At 41.8% G+C, this 23,266-nt stretch overlaps 1 protein-coding gene across 4 annotated transcripts in view; it reads left to right on the forward strand.

The window, feature by feature from the left end:
* LOC122736436 (E1A-binding protein p400-like) overlaps positions 1-23,266 on the forward strand; it is a 128,170-nt gene that overhangs the window by 22,465 nt on the left and 82,439 nt on the right. For 3 of the 4 annotated variants that reach the window (XM_043978654.1, XM_043978661.1, XM_043978668.1), the window contains exons 2-7: positions 1,360-1,403; positions 3,893-5,222; positions 13,318-13,405; positions 13,791-13,898; positions 17,316-17,692; positions 18,112-18,408. In XM_043978654.1, coding sequence (XP_043834589.1) covers positions 3,918-5,222; positions 13,318-13,405; positions 13,791-13,898; positions 17,316-17,692; positions 18,112-18,408 — 2,175 coding nt within the window. In that variant the 5' untranslated portion in view covers positions 1,360-1,403; positions 3,893-3,917. Of the gene's footprint in view, positions 1-1,359; positions 1,404-3,892; positions 5,223-9,578; positions 9,687-13,317; positions 13,406-13,790; positions 13,899-17,315; positions 17,693-18,111; positions 18,409-23,266 lie in introns of all 4 variants that reach the window. The other variant, XM_043978679.1, reaches the window with a different exon arrangement.

The raw sequence follows: 23,266 nt of genomic DNA on the forward strand, positions 1-23,266 counted from the left end.
ATGGGGTGGATGTCTGACCTGAACTTTTGTCTTTTATGTCCTTCTGCTATTTTCACAGCTCAGACTGGAGGCCTGTTAAGTTTTTGATACTTCCAAAGTGATCATGATCTGAGGAGAGGTCTGTTTGCTGTCCTCCTAGTTTGAGCTCTGTAAATTTCTGACCTACATTTGGGTTTGTTGGCTTGAGTGTAGTTTAATTTCCACAGACTGTTGCTGGACTCAGTCATTGTTAGCTCATTGGAAAGTTCTGCAGATTCAGAGTTACTGAATTGCTGGTTCTCCCTTTTGGGGAAACCAGTTGGTTTTGGTCTTTTGTTCTGTTTTATTCCATTGCAGGCATAAGTGCAGACCTAAAGGTTTAGAATTGAGGCCCCATCCTGTTCTTGGGTTCAGAGCTAGGGTCCTGATCCTTGTGACCTCCGCTTTCCTGAAACTGTAACCCAGAACTAGGTAATGGGTACAGAGCTGTCTGATAGCACAGAGGTCCCCTAGGATCTCTTTCTGCCCTGTTATTCAGTGACCTTGCTATCCTTGGGTGCTGGGGCTGGTCCCTGCTGGTGTTGCTACTGCCATAGCCCTGTGCTGGTTCCTGTTGCCATGCTACTGCTGTGCTGTGCTCCTGGCCAGCCCTCACCCCAGTGTCTACAGACCTCTCTCTCAGAGGCTTTTCCTTGGCTTTCCCAATCAGACTTAAGTCCAGTGTGCTTTCTAGGTCATTGTGGAGGAACCAAGGCAGAAATGCTACTTCTCCTCTTGCCATCTTGACTCTGCCCCTTCTCTCTATTCCTTTCTCTTTCCCTCTCTCTAGCTTTCCCTTCCCCTCCCTCTCCCTTTCTTCTTTCTCTTTCTGTCTTTCTTTTTGATGGTCTCTCCCTCCTTCCTTTCCCCTTTTCTCCTCCCCTGCTTTACTTTTCCTCCCTCCCTGCTTTTCTTTCTCTCTCTCTCCCTCTTTCCCTCCTCCCTCTCTCCCTTCTTCTCTTTCTTCTCTCTTCCCCTTCTTCCTCTATCCTTTCCCCTCCTTCCTTTCCCCTTCTCCCTCCATCCCTCTCTTCCCCTCCTGCATCCCTCACTGCCTCCCTCCCTTCTCCCCCTTCTCTTCCTTCCTTTTCTTACCCTCCTGTCCCTTCTCCTCTCTCCCTTCCTCCTTCTTCCTTTCTTCTTCATTCTCCCTCTCTGCTCCTCTCTCCCCCATCCCCTGTGGTCTCCACTGGAATGAACATTTCTTTAGAGCAGAGTCTGCTTCACTTTTATCTTTGTATTTCCAGTCACTGGCACAACTGGCTGTTTAATATGTGCTTGTAGATGACTTAATTGATTACTAAAATTTGAATTTGAAATCTTTTCATTTTTCTTTTCAAGGTACTGGAGGAAGGAGGGAAGCAAAACACAGGGCTAAATATCAGGTAATACTGCTTTAAAGTTATATTTCTAATACAATTTGATATGCTCAATAGGATTTCAGTGTACATGACAGGATAAGAGGACTCATGTCATCTGCCTTTGTTTATAATAAGTGTAACATCAAACTTTGGCTTACATTTTTTAATTTTATGATGTTCTTAATCTCATAAATAATTAGCTTGCTTTATATATTATCAATTAAAAATGGCATCAGTAATTTCTGCTTGCAAATGTATTACTTCATCTGACATAATTTGCTTGATATGGAAGAGTAAGTTTTGGAAGTTGTTATAACTCGGAAACATTTTGGCCTAATCTATCACATGCTCTGAAAGAAAAATAAGGTGAATTGTGAACTATATTTTTGGTGGCCTCCTGGGCTCTAGAAGTTATCTCCAAATTATGTTTGAATTCAGTGAGGTAAATTTAATTTCCTTTGCCTGCCAACCCTTAGGCTTGGGAGTAGCCAAGTATTGCAGGCTGCTCCCCTTGTAGAGCTTAGACTGAATAGACCAGTTGGCTTTGTAATATAGTGCATTCAGAGCTACTTTAATCTGAACTGACTATTCCAGATGTGTGAGAGTTGTTTATTTGCTTAGTACCCATTATAAGTCTGCTTTACAAAATTCTCAATGTTCTAAATATGTAGTCAATTAGATAATAAGCATTTACTGAATGCCTGCTATGTGCAAGATACTTTGCTATGTGCTAGGGATGCAAAGAAAGTCAGATATTGATGAAACATACTGTCCACCTCCAAAGAAAGAACTGATATTGATGGAACACAGCCTGAAGCATGCTATTTTCCACCTTCTTTCGTTTTTTCTTTAATTAACTTATATTTTATATTTAATTAATATATATTTTATATTTAATTAACTTTAATTTCTTATACAAAATGACTAATATGGTAATGTTTTACATAATTGCATATGTATACCCCACATTTGATTGCTTACCATCTCAGGGAGGAGGAAGGGAAGGAGGGATAAAAAAAAAATGGAACCCAAAAGTATAAATAAAAATGTTGATTACTTTAAAAACAAACAAATAAATAAAAATCTTCCTACTCTTAAAAAAGAGAATAAATGCTTGTTTAATGGATTAAAAAACAAAACAAAAATAAAACAACAACAACAAAAAAGCCCCTAAAGAAAGTCAGAATACAGTCTCTGCCTTTAAGGAGCTTACAGTCTAATCGGAGAGGAAGCAATTATGGGCATATAAGACATAAGAGAAATTAGAGATAATCGATCAGGAAAGAGCTGAGTAAACTAATAAAGCATCATGGTATTCATAGGATCATAGATTCTGATCTGGAAAGGATCTCAGTGCTCATTCCTTTACCCTCATCTTAGGAGTTAAGGGACTTTCTGGAGATCCCACAAGGGAGCAGATCAGAGACTCAGGATTTGGCTCTAGGCCCACTGATGCCAAATCTAGCACTCCTCCCACTACACCATGCTGCCTCTCACAGTGCAGTGTTTGAGTTTTTTATTCTGGGGAAGCCAAAATAGACTCTGGGTACATTTATCCAGGTTTGAGGCTTAACACAATAATAGCAACAGAGAGGGAGCCTGGTGGAGTGGATACAGGGCTGATGCCAGAGCCTAGAAGGCTGGCAATCTCTTAGCTTCTCCAGGCTCCAGGCAGCTCTTTGATCCAGTCAGTCAGTTACTTAACATACATTTATTAAGTGTTTGCTGTGTGCCAGGCAAGGTCCTAACCACTGGGAATACAAAATGAAGCAAATGACAGTCCCTGCTGCCAAGGAGCTCACAGACAGCACAAACAGATAGGTGTGGACAAGTTATAGACTGCAAACATAGGAAATAATCAGGAGAGGGAGGGAGGGCACTGGAGTGGTTGGGAAACACTGCTTGTAGAAGATGGGATTGAGTTAGAACTGGGTTGTAAATGTCAGATGCATTGTCAATGGAGGGAGTTTCCTCTAGAGAGACTAACTAGAGTTCCTTCTACCAGTGAAAACTGCACCATCTCCTCTTCAGCGAAACAGAACTAAAACCCCCTGGCTCACAGGAAAGGACTGAAGTAATCAGCTGGCAGTAATAGGACATCAGAAAGCTTCACTACATCTCTGCAGCTGAGCATTTGACATCTGAAATGAGACATGACGAAGTGTAAAAGTTTAATTAAGATGATGTTAATGTCAATGGTTGTTTACCATTGAGGTTGGCTTCTTTGATATAAAGTCAGGGAAATAAATCTGTTTTATATGTTGAATCATCAGGCAAATTTTGAAGTTCTCTAAGATATCTGGTATAAAAGGTTAGAAGCTATATTTTCTTTTTCTGAATTTTATTAGCATTATAGTTGGCTCACTCAGTATAAAATTAGGGAAATAAAGCTGTGTTTGTCTAATATTTTGAGTCTCAAGGTAAACTTTTGAAGTGCTCCAAGATTTCTGATGTAGATGGTTAGAAGCTATATTTTCTTTTGCTGAATTTCATTTTTCTATGGATTTGTTTAGAATCTATTTTAAAGAGGAGGTGATAATGCACCATGGCAATGGTCCTCAGAGTGTCCAGCTCCAGAGGTCCCGGTCCTTCACAGGCAGTGAGGGGGAAGAGCAGCAATCACATTCAAATCTTCCCCAGTCCCCTGCAGCACCCTTCGCTCCTTCAGCCAGCCCATCCGCACCACAGTCGCCCAGTTACCAAATACAGCAGCTTATGAATCGAAGTCCAGTAGCTGGTCAGAATGTCAACATTACACTTCAGAATGTCGGACCAGTAGTTGGAGGAAACCAGCAGATCACCCTCACCCCTTTGCCAATCCCCAATCCAACCTCGCCAGGTTTTCAGTTTAATTCTCAGCAGAGGAGGTTTGAGCATGGCTCCCCCTCCTACATCCAAGTTACCTCCCCGTTGCCCCAGCAGGTCCAGTCTCAGAGCCCAACTCAGCCCAGCCCTGGGCCGGTGCAGACATTACAGAGTGTGCGGGCAGGCACTCCCGGCCCGGGCCTGGGGATCTGCAGCTCCAGCCCCACTGGAGGCTTCGTGGATGCGAGCGTCCTTGTGAGACAGATCAGTTTGAGCCCTTCGAATGGCGGACACTTTGTGTATCAGGAGGGCTCGGGCATCGCCCAGATTGCTCAGGGAGGACAGGTTCAACTCCAGCATGCGGGAACCCCTATTACCGCTCGAGAACGCAGACTTTCCCAGCCTCACAACCAGACGGGTGGCACCATTCATCATCTTGGACCTCAGAGCCCTGTGGCTGGTGGGGCCAGCGTGCAGCCTTTGACCAGTCCCAGTCACATTGCAACGACTAGCTTGCCACCACAGATCAGTAGTATTATTCAAGGACAACTGATTCAGCAGCAGCAAGTAATTCAAGGACAGCCGCTGAATAGACCTATGGCATTTGAGAGGTCTTCGGGGGTCTTAATATCTGGAGTTGGAGGCTCTTCAGCTTTTGGGATGACTTCACCACCTCCTGGACCCACCAGCCCTTCTCGAGCTGCTGTGCCACAGGGTCTTTCCAACCTTCCTCTTGCTCCTGCAGGAAGTATAGGAGTGAAAAAAGTACCTAAAAAATTGGAGGAAATTCCACCAGCATCTCAAGAAACAGCTCAGATGAGAAAGCAATGCCTGGATCACCATTACAGAGAGATGGAGGCTCTAAAAGAAAATTTTAAGGAGTATTTGATTGAATTATTTTTCTTGCAACATCTTCAAGGGAATATGATGGATTTCTTAGCTTTTAAGAAGAAATTGTATGGACCCTTACACGCATATCTTAAGCAAAATGATTTGGATTTTGAAGAAGAAGAACAATCTGAAGTCATTAATGATGAGGTAAGAATTCTGCTACTTATAATACTTAGTAACACTGGGTATATTATGTGTGGCATAAGTTGTTCAGTGAAATTTATTAAAATTTGCTATTGAAAAAATACAATTTTGAAAAACTGCTTTATATATGGAATATCAGTAATTTTCTTTCAAGTGGAATTGTTATTGAGGATACGTCCAGTCTTTAGGATATTTAAGTGACAAAAAGTTCTTAAATTAGAAAATACTAAGTATGTAACTAGAACTTTTCCCATTTTCAAGGTGTTAGCTCCAGATTTGCCTTTGTATAGGAAAATCTGTGAGTATTTGTCCTTGATGCAGAATGCTTTGGGTGTCTTGCTTTCTTCCCAAACCTCCCCTATTTCCAGTATTCTTTCAGGTTTTTTCTGATTAGATTAGTGAGAAAAACCTCAATTTTGATATCATTAGTCTCATTTAACACCTAATAATTTCCCTTAAGATAAGGAAAATGTACCCTGGGTTTAAGGCTGGTTGTAGATAATAGCAACAACCAATGAGAAAGGCTTTGGTAGCACTAGGAAGCAGGAAGAAAAAAATGTTCAAAACCGAGAATCCTGAAGTAATGGTGAATCAGGCAGGTATCCTTTTATATTTGTCTATGACAAAATGTTGTCTAAAAATAAAAGCTGTAACAGGCTAGATCTTGATACTTAAACTAATTGTATCAATTCTGAGGGTTTTAAGTTTAGAAACAAGTCATATAGAATCTGAATTAGAATCCTAAAGAGAAAAGATGGTATTTTGGGGGGAAGAGGCAATAGGGGTTAAATGACTTGCCCAATGTCATACAACTAGTAAGTGTCTGAGGCCAAATTTGAACTCACCTCCTCTTGACTTCAGGGCCAGTGTTCTATCCACTGCATCACCTAGCTGCCCTGCCCCCAAATATGATAAATTTAAAACTTTTTCCATTTTCTCTTCTTGTATATTTGAAGAGTGACTCTTTTACATTGAATTCTGCTAGAGATATTTTAAATCCATAAATTGATTTAGAGTGAAAGTGTTTTTGTAACTTAAATTAACCAAATATGCCTTCACATTATTTGAATATTTACATGTGGAACTGATGTTAGAAAAAAATCACTATGCAAGTCTTTAATCTTAAGAATAAAATATCATCAATTTTAAAGAAAAAGTTATTTAAAATGCTTTAATTCAGTGCTTCGTAAATGTAACAGGTCTTTGCTATGTATGTGATACAGATATAAGGAAAGATAGTGTTTTAGAGTTGAAAGAGACTTTAGAGGTGACTTCCTCTGACCCCTCAATTTATGGTTATGGAAACTCCCAGAAAATCCCAGAAAAACGAGGTGATTTGCCAAAAGGTGATTATGATTATTCTTCCTTGTTGGAAGTTCTAGTGAGGCTCGATCCTCACTGCAGCAGGTCAGCTGTTTGTTGCTGTCTCAGGTGCTGAGAAGTTACATGGCTTACCAGGGTTACCCAGCTTGGCAGAGGTGAATTTGCAGCCTGGCCTCCTAGACTCAGGGGTCATTCTTCTTGCCAGTGTAGCCGATATTCTCTTGCAGCCCAAGGTCATAGAGCTAGGAAATTGCAGAGCTGGGAATCTGAATTCAGGTCATCTGTCTCCAAATCCAGAGATTGTCCTGCTGTTTACAGCAGTCACCTTTTCACATTTCTGTAATGCTTTCAGGTTAATAAAGCACTTTTCTTATAACCCTGTGCAATAGGCTATGTAGCCTAAGTGTTGTTATCATGATTTTATAGATGGGGAAACAGAGACTCTGAGAAGTGACTTTAACAACTGTCAGCACAGGGGTTTGAACTCAGTTCTCCCCATTTCAAGTCCATTGCTCTTTTCTACCACATCAGCAGTTCTCAAATTTTGTGATCTCAAAACCTTTATACTCTTTTTTTTTCTTGTTCTTTTTTTCTTTTGGTGAGGCAATTGAGGTTAAGTGACTTGCCCAGGGTCACACAGCTAGTAAGTGTTAAGTGTCTGAGGTCGGATTTGAACTCAGGTCCTCCTGACTCCAGGGCTGGTGCTCTATCCACTGTGCCACCTAGCTTCCCCAAAACCTTTATACTTTTAAAAAGTGTTTAAAAAAAAAAAGAAAAAGGGGGCAGTTAGGTGGTGCAGTGGATAGAGCACCGGCCCTGGAGTCAGGAGGACCTGAGTTCAAATCCGGCCTCAGACACTTAACACTTACTAGCTGTGTGACCCTGGGCAAGTCACTTAACCCCAATTGCCTCACTAAAAAAAAAAAAAAAGTATTGAGGAGTGGTCCTTGAACCACTTTGAGAACTGCTTCACTACCCCAATCTCACATTCAAGTTGGAAGGTTTTAATTTGCTCCTTATTAGAACTGAATTTTCTTCCTGACAAGGAATTCTTTTTCGGTTGGTATTTCAAAATTTGAAACCCATTTCATGTTGTTGAGCTACGTAGATAGTGCTACATCATTTGCAGCTTTTCCATCCTTTTCTTTTTATTATCAGGTGAACTAACCCAAACTAATTGGTTTTGAATTCCCTAAATTTACGTTCTAAAAGGGATTGAAGTTTGAAGGACTCTAGATTTGGGCAACAGAGGGGTGAAGCAGGAGGACCCTCCTGGGGATCTCTAGTCCTGACTGAAAATGCCAAGCAGGACAGGGCTAGTCTTGTGGTTGATAGGTCAGGAGGTTGACTGTATGGTGAGATTAGGACATTGTCCAAAAACCTTCTTGCCCTCAAGTTATCTGCCCCATTAACTTCCCCATAGTGGTAAGAATTCCTCTCAGTGAAAATTCATTCCTTTGAGGAGGAAGCCTCCTGAAATCCCTCTTGAAATAGAAAAACTGAAAGGCAATCTGGCTTGGTGGCTATAGATACCTGGCTCTGGAGTCTGGTGGACCCAGGTTCCAGCCTCCCCAGTGCCATGCATTAGCTTGATAAACCTAAACTTTCAATTTCCCAGATAGCCTGCTACATTTTGTAGAACTGTTGCTGATCTACATTGGTAGAAGCATTTTTCTTCATTCTCTTACATTAATAAAAACATAGGTTCACTCTTCCTGCCCCATCATTCAACTTCTCCTCAGAATGGTGGTCATTAGCAACCATTAATATCTTAGTAGGGCAGTTAGGTGGCCCGGTGGATAGAGCACTGGCCCTGGAATCCGGAGGACCTGTGTTCATATATATACTGCCTCAGATATTTGACACTTATTAACTGTGTGACCCTGATCAAGTCACACAGTTACCTTAAACATCCCAGGCCATCCATCTTCAGTCATACCAATCTATATCTTGCCACTGTATCCAGATGGTTCTGGAGGAGAGAGTGAAGTTGGTGGGTGACCTTACACAGCTCTTCCTCACTTAAATCTAATCCACTGCAAGTCATGACATTGCCCTGATGTTTTGGTCCTCTTGGATAATGAAGGACAAACAGCAACAATGTCTTAGATGATTGAGGTTATCAGCGATTTAGCCAGCGTGTCAGAGAATGAGAAATGAGTGGGCATTTAAAAATTCATATGTTGCTTTCAAAAAAGGACTCCAAGCCCTTTGATTTTCTTTGAGTATTATTTTCTACTAGGATAATGATACATTTTGAGCTGTGCTTTGTATTAATCACATTAATTTTTTGGAGTCATTTAATGAATCAATCTGATTTTCTTTCTGGTTCTTCTCAGGTATCTTCAGTTTTTTCTCTGACTCCCAAGCTATATCTGGACCCTTGATATAAAAAGTATGATTTTACTTTAGAGCAGTTTAATATAATTTTACTGAGTACTAGATTTAAATAGGTTCACTCAGGGAAGTGATTTGTTTCCCCTGAAAGATTTTTGTAAAGTACTTTGCAAACCTGAAAGCATTATGTAAATGTTAGTTATTATTATGACATTGATTTTATCCTGTGATAAAATGAAATCATAGTATGTCACTGTTACCTTCTTTGTTTGTCCTTTGTATAGTTTTTGTTTTTCTCTTTTTCCTTTTTTAAACACTTGCAAACCCCACAGACCTCTTTCCGTATGTGGAAAGTCTATCGCTTTAGGATCCAAAGTAGTCAATCGCTAGGTTTGTCTCATGTAAACGTTCATGTTCTCCTTGGTAAAGACCATCCTGAGAAACAACTGTTGTCTGCTTGGTAGGAATGGAATGTTACCAGCCTGGACTGAACTTCAGAACGATGTTCTCAGAAACAAGGTCACTGCGTAGCTCCTAAAGTAAATTCTGTTGGAATACGAGTGTCCTCTGATGAAGATTAAATGATGTCCCCTCTTCATTGAGGTTCCATCAGTTTAGTGGGCAATGATTGTACAGTATTGATCAACTTTAAAATTGTTTTCCCTTTTCCCCCTTTCCCCTCCAAATATCTTCTCTCAGGTAAAGGTTGTGACAGGAAAGGATGGGCAGACTGGGACTCCTGTTGCTATTGCAACCCAGCTTCCTCCAAATGTTTCTGCTGCTTTTTCATCCCAGCAGCCATTTCAGGTACTTTTCGATGGTTCTAAAATGTAGTCTCATCCTGGACTGTAGATTCATCCAGGTTTGGTATTTCCTAGAATTCAGTGGTTTTCCAAGACCCTATGACTTGTTATTAACCAAATGTGTATATTTGAAAGGTTTTTTTAAACTTCAGACTTTTAATGCATTTTTATTTTTTCTTTTCCCTGAAAAGTGAGGAAATTAAGTGATCCAGTTCTCAGATTTGGGGCTTGCTTCATGAAATTTGACCTTGTGTGTTTGTCGTTGTTGTTGTTGTTGTCTTTGATTTCTCTAATGCCTTTGGTTCTTTTATGCTTTTTGTGAAGTTGTAGTTTGTCTTGAATGTAAATGTGGATTTTGTTTGCTCTGGGAAACATACTTCTTTTGAGAAAAATACTTCTTATAAGTTCTCTTCTTTCCTATAACGAGTTCTTTTGACTAGTTGTGTTTATAAATATTTGATGTTTTTATTCCAAGAACAGAAAATGAAATATTAGAAATAAACCAAGCTCAGTAATTATTTTCCTATACATTTTTCTTAATGTTCCATAGAAGAAGAGTAACACGTTCTTACTGAATTCTCAGGGAACAATTTTAAAGTTTAAAAAAATTGTTAAAGGTTCTTTGACAGCCTCTGATTGCTTTGTATTTAAGATTACATCTTTGATTCAGGAAAATGCTTTCCTCTTGTTGTAGGATTAAATTTACATAATTGTCCTGTTTCCTGCCTCTTGATCTTGTGTTTTACAAGTAATGGAATTTTTTACAATTCATCTTTCAAAGGACTTACTAAGTAACACATGTAATGGGATCCCCCATTCCAAAAACAGCACATTTGTGTTTAAGCAGGTAGACTTGTGGATATTTTTGTACATGCTGTATTTCTTCCCCTTTTCAGTAGAAGATACACTTCTTAAGGTCTGCGATTATTTTCTTTTTCTTTGTATCCATGGCACTTAGCACTGTGCCTTGCATAGAACAGGCCTCAATAAATGTTTGTTCAGTTGATTCGAAGCACCTTTAGTGGCTCTCTACCGTCTGTAAAATAAAGTTTGGACTCTTTAGTTTAACATTCAGTTCAGAGTCCATAGTCTGATCTCAACCTTTCTTTCCATCTTTTTTTCTGCTCCTTTTGTGAATGGTTTTTTTGGCTCCACCAAAACTCTCTTAATTATGATCAGAACACATCAATTCATTCAAAAGGCATTTATTAAGCACCTACTATGTTTTGGGCACTGCGCTGGCGGCACAGTCAGTACTCTGTGGCTTGTAGAGCTTTGCTTACTCCATTAATTACTTTGGAATGCCTTGCCCACTACTCTCCACTTACTAAAAGTTTTCCCATCCCTGATGTATTAGTTTAAACTTTGCTTCCTTTGTGAAACCTTCCCTTATTATTCCTAGAGGTATCAACTAATGAGATCTTTCCCATGCCTATTCTAAGAAAGTTGTTTGTTATACCAGACGGTGCTAGGATTGGCTTCTTACCCCTGTCCTGACTGTCCTTCCCCACCACGAAGTTCTTCCGAGCCTTTTTCCCAAATGTGCTGCTTTTGTAAACTAAATACAATAAATGATACCCAAAAGCATCTCAGTGGTTTAAAAAATATCCTTTTGATATATCATTATAGATCTCTACAGCTTTATTGTTAGGGTCTAGGGTCTTATTGGGATGCCTGGCTATTGGAAGAAGTCCAGAGTTGAGAATATGCATAGGCTAAAGGAATGGGAATATCCAAGGAGTTAGTGAGAACAGTACTGAAATGGCTGGCTACAGAATACAGAATAGGCAGGCATTCAAGAGTCCAAGAACCCTGGGAGTGACAGCACCCCATCTTCCCACAAATCCTGCTTCCAGCCTGTCTCTGTAGCCATCATTGAGGGGGTGTGGAGAAGGGGCTCCCTTTCCTCATCACCACCAGCTACAACTGCTGACCGATGGTCACCAACAGGCAGATGAGCACAAGCAGCCCCAGTCCACTTGTCATGCTTCCAGTCCAGTCCTCATGGCAATCATCTGGGAAGAGGGTCTTGGGAAAGGGGGCTGCCAGTCATCCCTACCAACTATCACCCACCTGCCACTCATGGGGCAGAAGGGCCAGCTCAGCTGGAGCAGCAGGAGTCAGTTTGTGCCAGGCAAACAGAACGATCACACCATGGCCACCATCTCCCTTCATGGAGGCAACCCAAGAGCCTGACCCCACAAGCCTTGGGTGGAGCAGTGCTTCCAGCTGGTGCCCTAAGCATCATACCCTATGCTTGGGGCAGCCTGGCAGCTCAGTGCTGCAGTGGGCACCACAGCCACAGCTCCTAAAGGACCTCAAAAGAAAGTTGTTGTCACTGAAGTCCTCGATGTTGCCAAAGGGTTCAGCAGAAAAGGAGAGGATTTAGTCAGTGGGAATAGCATTAAGGAAGCTCATTACTCTGTGCTGTGCTCCCAGACCCTAGTCACAACAGGGCTGGCAGTGTCGAGCCGAGTCAGGGTTTCAGCGTAGCAGCCCGTTTACCCCAAGGAATGCAGCAAGAACAGATGAAACTGCTTCAATACACTGCCTCCAGCATAGGGATTCTTACTTTGGTATCTGTGACCTTGGCTTTAAAAAATATTTGCATGATTGTTTCAATATGATTGATTTCCTTTGTAATCCTATTTTTATGCATTTCAAAACATGACTCTGAGAAGGGGTCTATAAGCTTGCTTCATCATGCTGTCCAAGGGCAAGAGAAAAGGAAAGGGGCAGGGGAGAGACAGAGAGATAGGGTCCTTCCCTCTTATTCTCACTTTGGTCGGGTCCTTGTTCTGAATGGACATTGACTCCTTAAAAAATTCATGCTTGGGAAGCTTGCAAAGCCAGCGCCTTTAGATTACGGACCCAGGATTCTTTTTTTTTTTCTTTTTTTTTTTTTTTAAGTAAGGCAATTGGGGTTAAGTGACTTGCCCAGGGTCACACAGCTAGTAAGTATTAAGTGTCTGAGGCCGGATTTGAACTCAGGTACTCACTCCTGACTCCAGGGCCGGTGCTCTATCCACTGCGCCACCCAGCTGCTCAACCCAGGATTCTTTAGGGCTCTGGGATTTTTCTTTCAATGTTTTTGATAATGACAGGCTTTGTTTGCATGGGTTTTGGAGTCTGCCCAAGCTTCCTTCTGGCTTGTGTCATGGAGTTCCACTGTGCTTGTCCTCTTCTGCTCAATGGTTTGAAGGGGAGCAGGGGCATTTTCCAGCTGAGCACATAAAATCACTTCTCCCGGGAGCACTGAACCCACTTTTAGTTTTGACATACAATGAAGCAACCCTCAGTCATTCATGCATTTGATGTCACATATTTGGGGATAGACATGCCATGACCTGGATGGAGCTTGTGGAGCACATTTCTGCTTCCCTTTCTGTCAATGAAAACATTCTGAAACAGCTTATCAGCCTTGCTTATTTTCCTTTACTGAGTAAGAACCAAGCGAGAGTGACTTTTGTTTAGGAATTTGTTATGATTGGCAGATACCTTGTAGTCATGATGCCTTTTTTTGGGGGGGGGGGTCATAGGAACTACCTGAAGTAGTGGAGAGATTCATTATTTAAGTTCAGGGTCAAGTCAATTAAATGCATACTAAAACTTTTAATGCTTTTATTTTCTAATAGCAAATGCACACAGGTTCGCCAGTAGCTGGAACTGTGACTACTTTAGAAATTGAAACATTTAAGAGACAACAAACAATGCCCCAAGCAGGTATGGACCATTGAACTGATATATATTATTTTAAATTTGTAAGATGTCAATAGACTAAAATTAAAGCGTTTCCTTACTAAGTCATCTAGTACTTATCTTCTTAGAACTTTGCTAGGCATAGTTTCAAATCTCTTGCTTGAGTAATTATTAAATCTGATTTGTTCTTGTTATGAATGAAATGCTCTAACATTTTCTAGAGGTAATGAATCAGTTTGGTTACTGAATGTACATGATGTCATTGAAATACATTCTCCTGGGTTTGCTGCATGTGTTCTATGAAATTATGGTATTGCGTACGTATGTGAAAAACATTATAATAATTTGCTTTTTCAAAAATGAACCTGCAAGTCTTCATGGTATCTCAAATGGAATTTGAATGTTACAGATTCACCTAAGAGACCTCGGATTGATGTGGGCTGTCACGGGGTGGCTTTTCAGTGTCCAGCTGTGACTTCAGGAGTCCCTCTTCAGCAGTTAATGCCAACAGCACAAGGTATTCTGTCACCAAAGGCCAGGTACAGAAAGGTCAGTGTGGGGGAGTCTAGGAATCTGATTTGGATTTCTAGTCGACTACAGATTATTATGCGTGAGTACTTAGTATGTTATGCCTCTTATATCTGTAGAATTGGGTAATGGGTTTTTATGGTATAAATAAATCTTTGGAAATGGCAACTAGTGCTGATTTCAAACCAGAGTTAGTGAATATCATAGAAACCTTGGAGGAAACGTTAAAAATGTGCCTCGCATATGGGTAGGAACTTAAGAAATTACTGTTGATTGACTGGTTTTTTATAAATTATATCCAAGTAGAAATTTTATTATTTTTTTCTATCAATATGCTAAAATGAGGGGCAGCTAGATGGAGCAGTGGATAAAGCACTGGCCCTGGATTCAGGAGTACCTGAGTTCAAATCCGGCCTCAGACACTTAACTCTTACTAGCTGTGTGACCCTGGGCAAGTCACTTAACCCCAATTGCCTCACCAAAAACATTAAAAAAAATTTAAATAAATAATATGCTAAAATGATCGTTCATCTTTAGTTTAATATAACTGACAACAATGAACATAAGTTATTAACTTTTAGAGAATAGGTATTGTTCATTTAGAATGTTCCTAGGAAATCTAATTTTTAAAAATTCAGGGGGGCAGCTAGATAGTGCAGTAGATAAAGCACTGGTCCTGGATTCAGGAGGATCTAGATTCAAATCTGGCCTCAGACGCTTGATACTTACTAGCTGTGTGACCCTGGGCAAACCACTTAACCCTCATTGTCCCACACAAAAAATTAAAAAAAAAATTCAGGACAAGGCTCAGTGTAGACTTTGAAAGGAAATTGTAAAATTTTGATGCTACGGTCATGAATAATAGCATTTATATAGCACTTTTAATGTGCCAGGTGCTTAACAAATATTATCTGTATACACATACATATTATTACATACATTTTCACCACAATCCTGCAAGGTAGGTGCAGAATATTGATTGATAGAAGTAAGTTTCTAGAGGCTCCATTCTTTTTTTTTTTTTTTTTTTGCAGGGCAATGGGGGTTAAGTGACTTGCCCAGGGTCACACAGGTAGTAAGTGTCTGAGGCTGGGTTTGAACTCAGGTCCTCCTGAGTCCAAGGCTAGTGCCTTATCCACTGCGCCACCTAGCTGGCCCCCGAGGCTCCATTCTTTTTGTTTTTTGTTTTTTTTTTAGGACAATGGAGGTTAAGTGACTTGCCCATGGTCACACAGCTAGTAAGTATCAAGTGTCTGAGGTTGGATTTGAACTCAGGTACTCCTGAATCCAGGGCCGGTGCTCTATCCACTGCGCCACCCAGCTGCCCCCCTTTTTTTTTCTTTTTTTTTTGTTTTTTTTTTTTAGGTCAAGGCTCCATTCTTAACATTCTGCTTAATGAAAATATAGAAAGAATATTTATTAATTAATCCACATATGACAGAAAACTAGTAGGAATAATTAAGACATTAGATAACAAAATGAAGATTCAGAAAGACTTCAGTAGGATGGAATAAGAGTCCCAAGTTAACAAGATAAAATTTAACAGAGATAAGTATAAAGTCTTGTATTTGGATTCAAAGAATAAATTTCACACCAAAAAAACCACCTTGTGAATTTACATCAATTCATTTGGAAGAAGATCTGAGTATTTTCATTTCATTAGCACAAACTCAATATGAGGCAACATTGCTGTAGCTACTAAAAAAAAATAAAGCTAATGTAACCATAGACTGCATTAAGATAACTATAGTGTTTATTTCAAGAAAGATAGGAGTCCCACTGTATTTGGTATAATAATTTCTACGACTAGACACCACATTTTAAGGAACATTAGAACAGTGTGTGCCTGAAGGAGACCAGTGAGCAGGGTGGGGAGAGGTCTAGAAAAACCATGTCATACAAAATGGTTGAACAAACTAGGAAAGGGAAAAGGGAGAAACGGATAGTATTCCTGTTGATATAAATTGATAAAAAAACAGATTTTGTTTCAATATGAGGAAGAATAGAGTGATTCAATAAGGGGATGGGGTGTTTTATAAGATAATGAAAGTATCCAATCAGAGTTGCTAATTTACTGCATAAATACATGCTGTTCCAAAGGTCTTAGTGCAGATTTTAAGCTTTTAAGTAGCTTAAAACCTGCATTAGTAGCTTAAAACCTGCATTAAAACCTTTGGAACACCCTGTATAACCTATTCAGTATTTCAAAAGATCTTTGGTTTCAGCACTGTGAAAATTTCTTCCAGCAGTGCAGATTGTAACCCCTATATGCTTCTTCAGTAGACAATTTTATGATTTACTGTACCAAAAGCATTTATTACTCTCTCTTTTGGGGGGAGGGGTGCAGGGCAATGAGGGTTAAGTGACTTGCCCAGGGTCACACAGCTAGTAAGTGTCAAGTGTCTGAGGTTGGATTTGAACTCAGGTCCTCCTGAATCCAGGGCTGGTGCTTTATCCACTGCACTCCCTAGCTGCCCCCTCAAAAGCATTTATTATTTAGCTAACTTTCTGATGTTAGGCTTTTCCAAAATTAGCTAGGCTGATCCTCAGATATCAAACACGGGTCTGATGCCAGATCCATACTTGAGACATTCTAGTTTGGAAGCACCTGCTAGAGCTTGTACTCCCATTGACATAGCTTTTGAAAATTCCTGGTGTCACCTTCATGCTTCCATGAGGCATCAGAGGAGGACTTGACTAGAGGTTCAAAGATCTGCAGCTATCAGCATCATTATTCCTACATTTTCCTGGAGTTGGGAACCCCTGAGGTTCTTCCCCATGTCTAAGATTTTGTGATTGTGTTGATTTAGGATGAAGTTTGGAATTCAAAAATTAATCAAGCATCCATAGGAAATAAATGATATTTTGTGGAGGGAAAATGTGATAATATTTCAAATCAACTACTTTTAAGAGTTTCTTACCGAAAGAACTGAGCAGTAAGACTCACATTGTTTGGGGGGCAGCTAGGTGGCGCAGTGGATAAGGCACCGGCCCTGGATTCAGGAGGACCTGAGTTCAAATCTGGCCTCGGACACTTGACACTTACTAGCTGTGTGACCCTGGGCAAGTCACTTAACCCCCATTGCCTTGCAAAAAAAAAAAAAAAGACTCATATTGTTTGTTGTGATATTTAAAGCTAATAGTTCATAGACTTTAGAACCAGAAGGGACAATTAGAGGTCCTCTTGGCCAACCATTTTACAGATGAGGAAACTGAAGGCCAGGGAGGTTAAATGACTTGTTCGTATAATACGGCTTTGACAGGTTTTCCAAAGTGCTGTAATCTTTGGGGACGATGTGTTAAAATCCTTAAGTATTTCCTCTTTCCTGCCTAATATTTTCTTAGATGAATCTCCATTAAACTTGGACATTTTAAAATTGCTATTTGATTTCTTCTGGGTTTGCAGGCGGAATGCCTCCCACTCCTCAAGCTGTACAGCTCACTGGACAGAAACAAAACCAACAGCAGTATGATCCATCCAAAGGTCCTCCCGTGCAGAATGCTGCAAGTCTACATACTCCTCCACCTCAGCTTCCTGGGCGGCTGCAGCCTGCCAACGTCCCGGGCGCATCCCTCCCATCGACCCTGCAAATCTCACAGCAGATGATGGAGACCCAGCCCCCAATTCTGGTGAAGACCCAGCCATTCAACCTACTCATCCCTGCCGCCCCAGCTAGCCAGCCCCCGGCACCCCTTCCACAGCCTCTCACTCCAGCGTTCCACGTCCAGATGCCAGGACAGCCACCTGCACAGGGCTCTCAATCTCATACGATACAGCAGCAGGTATTCGGTGATTTTGGTTTTATTACATCAGATTATAATCTAATTATGAGATGTTTACTTCAAACACACAGAACTTTATTTTTATTAGCTAGATATGTGGGGGTTCTCAGTTACATGTGACCACTTACGTGATCATTTATGTGACTTTCCTGACAGCTCCTGCTTAAAACCCCAAAGGTCAGCAGGATCATGAGGCCTTTATGATACAATCTCTTATGTATGTATACTTGCAAAGGAGCAGACCTTTTTTTGTTGTAGTGCTTTTAACTAACTAGGAATACTTTTTTGAAATTAAATTGTTGGATTTATAACTTGAAAGTGCTTGGTCTGCAACTTCTAGTGGGATGTAAATGTTAAAATGTTCTATGATTTCAATATAGCTTCTCCTATTCATGAGTAACAAAATGTTTCCCGGACAGACTGTTTCGCTGCTGCGACCATCTGTGGATCTTGCCGAGGCTTCTCAGCATCTTCTGGCAGATTCTCTGCTTCTCTCATCTCTTCCACCCTCAGCTCCTTCAGGCACAACGCCACCCTCTGTATATCCTCTGCAGACAAATAGTGCCTCCCCAGAGACCAAATCCTTATCCCCTGTCATATCCAAGCCCCCAGGCTTATCTGTAGCCACAGCACCAATAATTCAGACCCCAGCCCAGAATGCAGTGGACCTGTCCCCGGAGAGTTCCCAGGACAAGCTTGCTGAGCAAATAAAACTGGTAAGAACCGTTTTTTTTCTTTTCATTTGTATTTAAGTGATTTTGTAAGAGGTTTAAATTATTAAGCTTTTAAAATTCATTGGAAAATCAGACTATGAGTACATTTGCTACAGTGGCAGGAGGTAATTTTATAAAAGAGGGAATTAGAGAAATTCTTTTGGAAATTGGACTCATCCGGTTTGCTTGTATTTTTGGGTATACCAGTTGTGCCCTAAATTAAGAGTGGACATGGCATTGTTGCTACCAAAGGGTGACATTTGAAGGGCTGCTGGGTAGAAGAGAGATTCAATTTGTTCTTCTCGGCCCTTGGAGCAATGGGAAAACATTTCAGAAAGGCAGATTTTGGCTTGATGTTGTGAGAATCAGACTTTTTTGCAAGTGGGATGGGCTACTGCAGAATGTGGAGGATCTCCAAGAGGAGGCTGGGCACCACATAGCAGGGATATTGTAGAGGAGAGTCCTGGGTGGAGGACAAGATGAACTGGGTGACGTCTCAAGTGCTTTCCAACTCAGGCCCAGGGGAGGTATTGACTGTAGTACCAGCCCCATGCCATTCCTGTTTCTTTTCCCCTTTTTACTCACCTCTGCTCTCTCTAACAGTAACCTCCCTTCTTTGTCTTCCCCTATTTCTCTTCTCTTTTCTTCTCACTTGTTCCTTTTCCCTTTTCCCTTCTCTCCTAGCTAACAATGGCACCATGTGGCATTCCTGCGATGGGGGGTTAGTGCTATGGGCTAGAGAAGGGGCAGAGCCCTGCTCCACTTCATGTCCAGATGTTGCCTTCAACACTGAAGATGAGATTAGGCTTCCCTCTGAAAGAGTGGCCTTAGGGTTAGCTAGCATCAGATCACCATCTATGTCACTGTCAAGATGACATCTGATTTTCACCCTTTAGATTTTTTTCCCCTGATTGTAGGATTTGTATGTGCTTTGTCAGGAAACAGTAATAACAGTCAGGTATCATGGAAAACCTGCTGAACTTGGAGACTATATGGTTATGAGCCTCACCTCTGACAGTACCTAGTTGTTGTTGTTGTTGTTGTTTGTTCCTCGTTCTTGAAGAGGACCATGACATTGGGGTGATATCATGATTTGCAGTGAATTGGATTTAAGTGAGGGAGGGCTGTGAAAGGTCACCAACTTCACTCTCTCCTCCAGAGCCATCTCGGTCCAGTGGCGAGATTTATATCAGGACAACTGGAGATGCTTCCAAATGTTTAAGGCAGTTGGAGTTAAGTGACTTGTCCAGGGTCACACAGATAGTAAGTGTCTGAGGTGAGATTTTAATTCAGGTCATCCCAACTCCAGGGCCAATGCTCTATCCACTTCACCACCTAGTATGACTCTGGGCAAATCACTTTTCTCCATGTAAGGGCCAAATTTAATATGTAGAGAGTTAATTGGGTGGCTTGCCATAATATTGGGGTTCAGAAAATAATGAGGGACCTCTAGGTCCAATACTTCTTCCTCTCTGAACTGCCTTTTTAGATATTTTTCCCAGGCCAATAAGAAAGAAGCTTCACAGCCTCTTTTCCACAAACGAATCAGGTTTTATTAATGGGAATAAAATACACAGCAAAGGTGAAATTAATAAAGTCAAAGACAAGGGAATAGGGAAAGAGGAAAATGGACATTCTCCCTGGCTCTAACAGTAACCCATACAATCCCCAATCTTGCTTCCAGCTCAGCTAATTCAAAGGGCTGGATTTAACTCACCACCAGGGGTCCGTAGTTTCTATGGGAGTCAGCAACCAGTCTCTAGTCAGCTCCAAAGCCAGAGGGAGAGAAAGTGTGCGAGTGTGTGCGAGTGTGAGTAAGAGTGAGTGTGTGTTACTTCCTGTCAGGGTCCTCTTTTCTACCTTTTTTTTCTCCCCCAAAGGGGGAGCGCTTGAGCCCAGTTGTCCAGGCTTCTCTCTGATGCCCTTACTAGGCTTTGTTTGGAGTATCCCTGTGGTTGAATGGCCATTGATTCATTGTGTTTTGGAATGTCACAGCCAGAGGTCTTTTGGGCCAGAAAGGCCTTGTGGCCTGGCCAGATTCACCCAGATACTTATGATGGGGCCATGCTCGAGCTCCTGACCACAGGGCTTCCTGTGGATTCTCTTTCTTCCTGTACCCTCCAGTGTCTCCATTCATCACAGGAGATCTAATGGAAGAAGACAACTTTCTACTAGTTAGAGCTGTCGTAGAGGGGGCGAGCTACCCTGAGTGGGAGGGGGCGCACCCTCCCTGGAGTCTTCCCAATGGAGAAATATTTTTGATGACTGGCCCTGATTTGGGGGTTAAAGCTGACTGGGGTACTTAATCTGGGACTGTTGACTGACTGACTGTCTGACTTCGTTCATTTAATGTGGGCCGTTTATAAAGTTCCACCACACTGCTCCACTCCCAAATTGATAAGAAGCCTCTTAACTAAATAATCAAAGCAGAGTTTATTGATGAGATACTATTGAAAATTAGGAATACAGGGAAAAAAAATGTACCACCTGACTGCATTGCCGTGTGTCCCTTTCCACTGCATCTCAACCTTTTTTTTTTTAATACAATAAGGGCCTTAAGCTGCCTCCTGCCTTAGGGCACTCCGGTACTTTATTCTAACTCCAAGCCCCTTTCACTTTGTAAATCCCCCTGCTTCTAACTTTCCTCTCCTTACTGCCACCACTGAACCCCTGTGTTTCTCTCTCACCGACCTTCTGTCTGTCTGCTTCGTCAGTCTGCCCTCTGCCACCTTTGCCGTCCCTCTAATCTTGTCCGCCTCTCTTAATCTTGTCTGCCAGCCTTTCCTCCTTGCTCCTAGTCCTGTGTCTCGTCCCCCGTCTCTCGTCTCACCCCCCTCTCGTCTTCTCCTGCGTCCTTGTAGCCCCTTCTCTAGTCTGATCTTTGCCATCTCCTCAGCAGCCTTTTGACCTCTTCTTGTCCATCCTAACCCCCTGCTGTCTAACTCCCAGGTCTATATATACCTTTTCTTCTCTACTCAAATCTCGGGGCTTCCTGCGCCCCCACAGACCAAGCTAATCCGCCAGCCAGGGCTGTGGCTGATGTGTGTGTGTGTGGGGGGGGGGATGCGCTCCAGCCTCATGTGCCTCAGCACAGGTTATCTGGGATCTTTCGGATAGTTCCACTTGGGTCGGAGGGAGCTGGGGGCTTTTTTTTCTCCCAGCTGTCTGACCTGGTGTCTTGTACAGCCCACGGGGCTTTTGGGCTCAGCTGAAGCAGAGGGGGAGGGGCACCAGCACCTCCCACACAGAAGAGACCCTGAGGGCCTGAGGCTTTCTAATCTCAGCGTAAAGGTAGGGTCCCCAAATCAAAATAAATTTCCACACCAGAAAGGCTGCCCGACCACTTACTGGCTCTTTACAGCTATAGATGACGTTCACTGGCCGTCAGGGTATTTCCAACTTGGAAATTCTTGGATTCTATAACTTTGGATTTCTATTGAAAATGTGACATAAAATACAGCCAGTCTTAAAGTGTTGGGGGTCGAAGTGCCATCTGATGGAGCCAGTAGGATCCTATGAGCCCCCCTTTTGTCCTGATTTTGTCACTTTGGTGTGAGTGAGATTTTGCCCACCCCTTAGATGTGAGTGATTTAACTATGATAGTAATCAGGAAATAGATGAAAAATTCAGGAAACAGATGACAAGCCTGGCCCAGAGGCATGAAGTAACAGTGATGGGGATCTTCAGTTAACCACACACCTGCTGGAACACTTTCTCTTCCCAAAAGCAAAGCATAGCAATCTCTTTTGGTGGAGAAACCAACACAAGAAAATTTAATTTTGAATTGGATTCATACCAACAGAGAAAAACTGGCTACTGGAATGGAATGGAAATGACCACTCCCCCTTAGAGTTTACAGCAGAGGAGGGGAAAGCTGAGTCTAGTCTGAAACCATAGGTTTTAGGAGAGTAGGTTTCAGAGGAGTCTGAAGAAGAACAGGCAGAATGCCATGGACTAGAATTCTTTTTTTTTTTTTAAAGTGAGGCAATTGGGGTTAAGTGACTTGCCCAGGGTCACACAGCTAGTGTTAAGTGTCTGAGGTCGGATTTGAACTCAGGTACTCCTGACTCCAGGGCCAGTGCTCTATTCACTGCACCACGGACTAGAATTCTAATCAGCCCAAGAGGGTCGAAAATTTACCTGGTCCAGGTGAACAGCATCCTTGCTTTCTGAAAGAACTGATTGATGTGGCTGTTGCACCCTGGTGATTAAATTTTGAAAGACTGAAAGAGAGGAGACCACAGGGCCAGAGAAGGGCAAATGTTGTCCTGATTCTCTTCTCTCCCCTCCCCCGTCACCCCCCCCTTTTTTTTTAAAGGGAAGAGAACGGAATCTGTGAAATACTGGCCAATTAGCTTGGCTTTGATTCCTAGTAGAATTCTAGAACGCACTATCAAAGAGAGATTGACTGATCACCTAGAAGAGGAATCAGTGATTGCAAGAGCCATCGTGACTTCATCTAGAATAGGCCATGACACACTATTCTTATTTCCTTTTCCATAGTTACCAAACTGGTCAGTCAGAGGAATGCTATGATTATAGTTTACCTTGATTTTAGCAAATGATGGTAATAAAAGTAAGTAGCAGCATTCAGAGAGCCTACTAAGGTTTGTGGAGTGCTTCACAAACACCAGACATCTCAGAAGTCTTACTTATTTTTAAGCTAGTAGAGCTTAAGACTTGAAACAACCATTTCTGTAACATTTGGAGGCGCCTCAGAGAAGAGAAAGCTGTCTCCTGTTGCCTGCAGAGGGCAGCATCTTACCCCAATTCAGAGTTGGAAGTAGAGCCTCCCCTTCCTTTAGCAATCAACCTAAAGCCCTTCCCCTGCTCCCTTCTCACTGGTTCAGAGCTTTCCCCA

This window comes from Dromiciops gliroides, chromosome 1 (genome assembly GCF_019393635.1).
Source record: "Dromiciops gliroides isolate mDroGli1 chromosome 1, mDroGli1.pri, whole genome shotgun sequence".
In the NCBI taxonomy this organism is placed as follows: domain Eukaryota; kingdom Metazoa; phylum Chordata; class Mammalia; order Microbiotheria; family Microbiotheriidae; genus Dromiciops; species Dromiciops gliroides.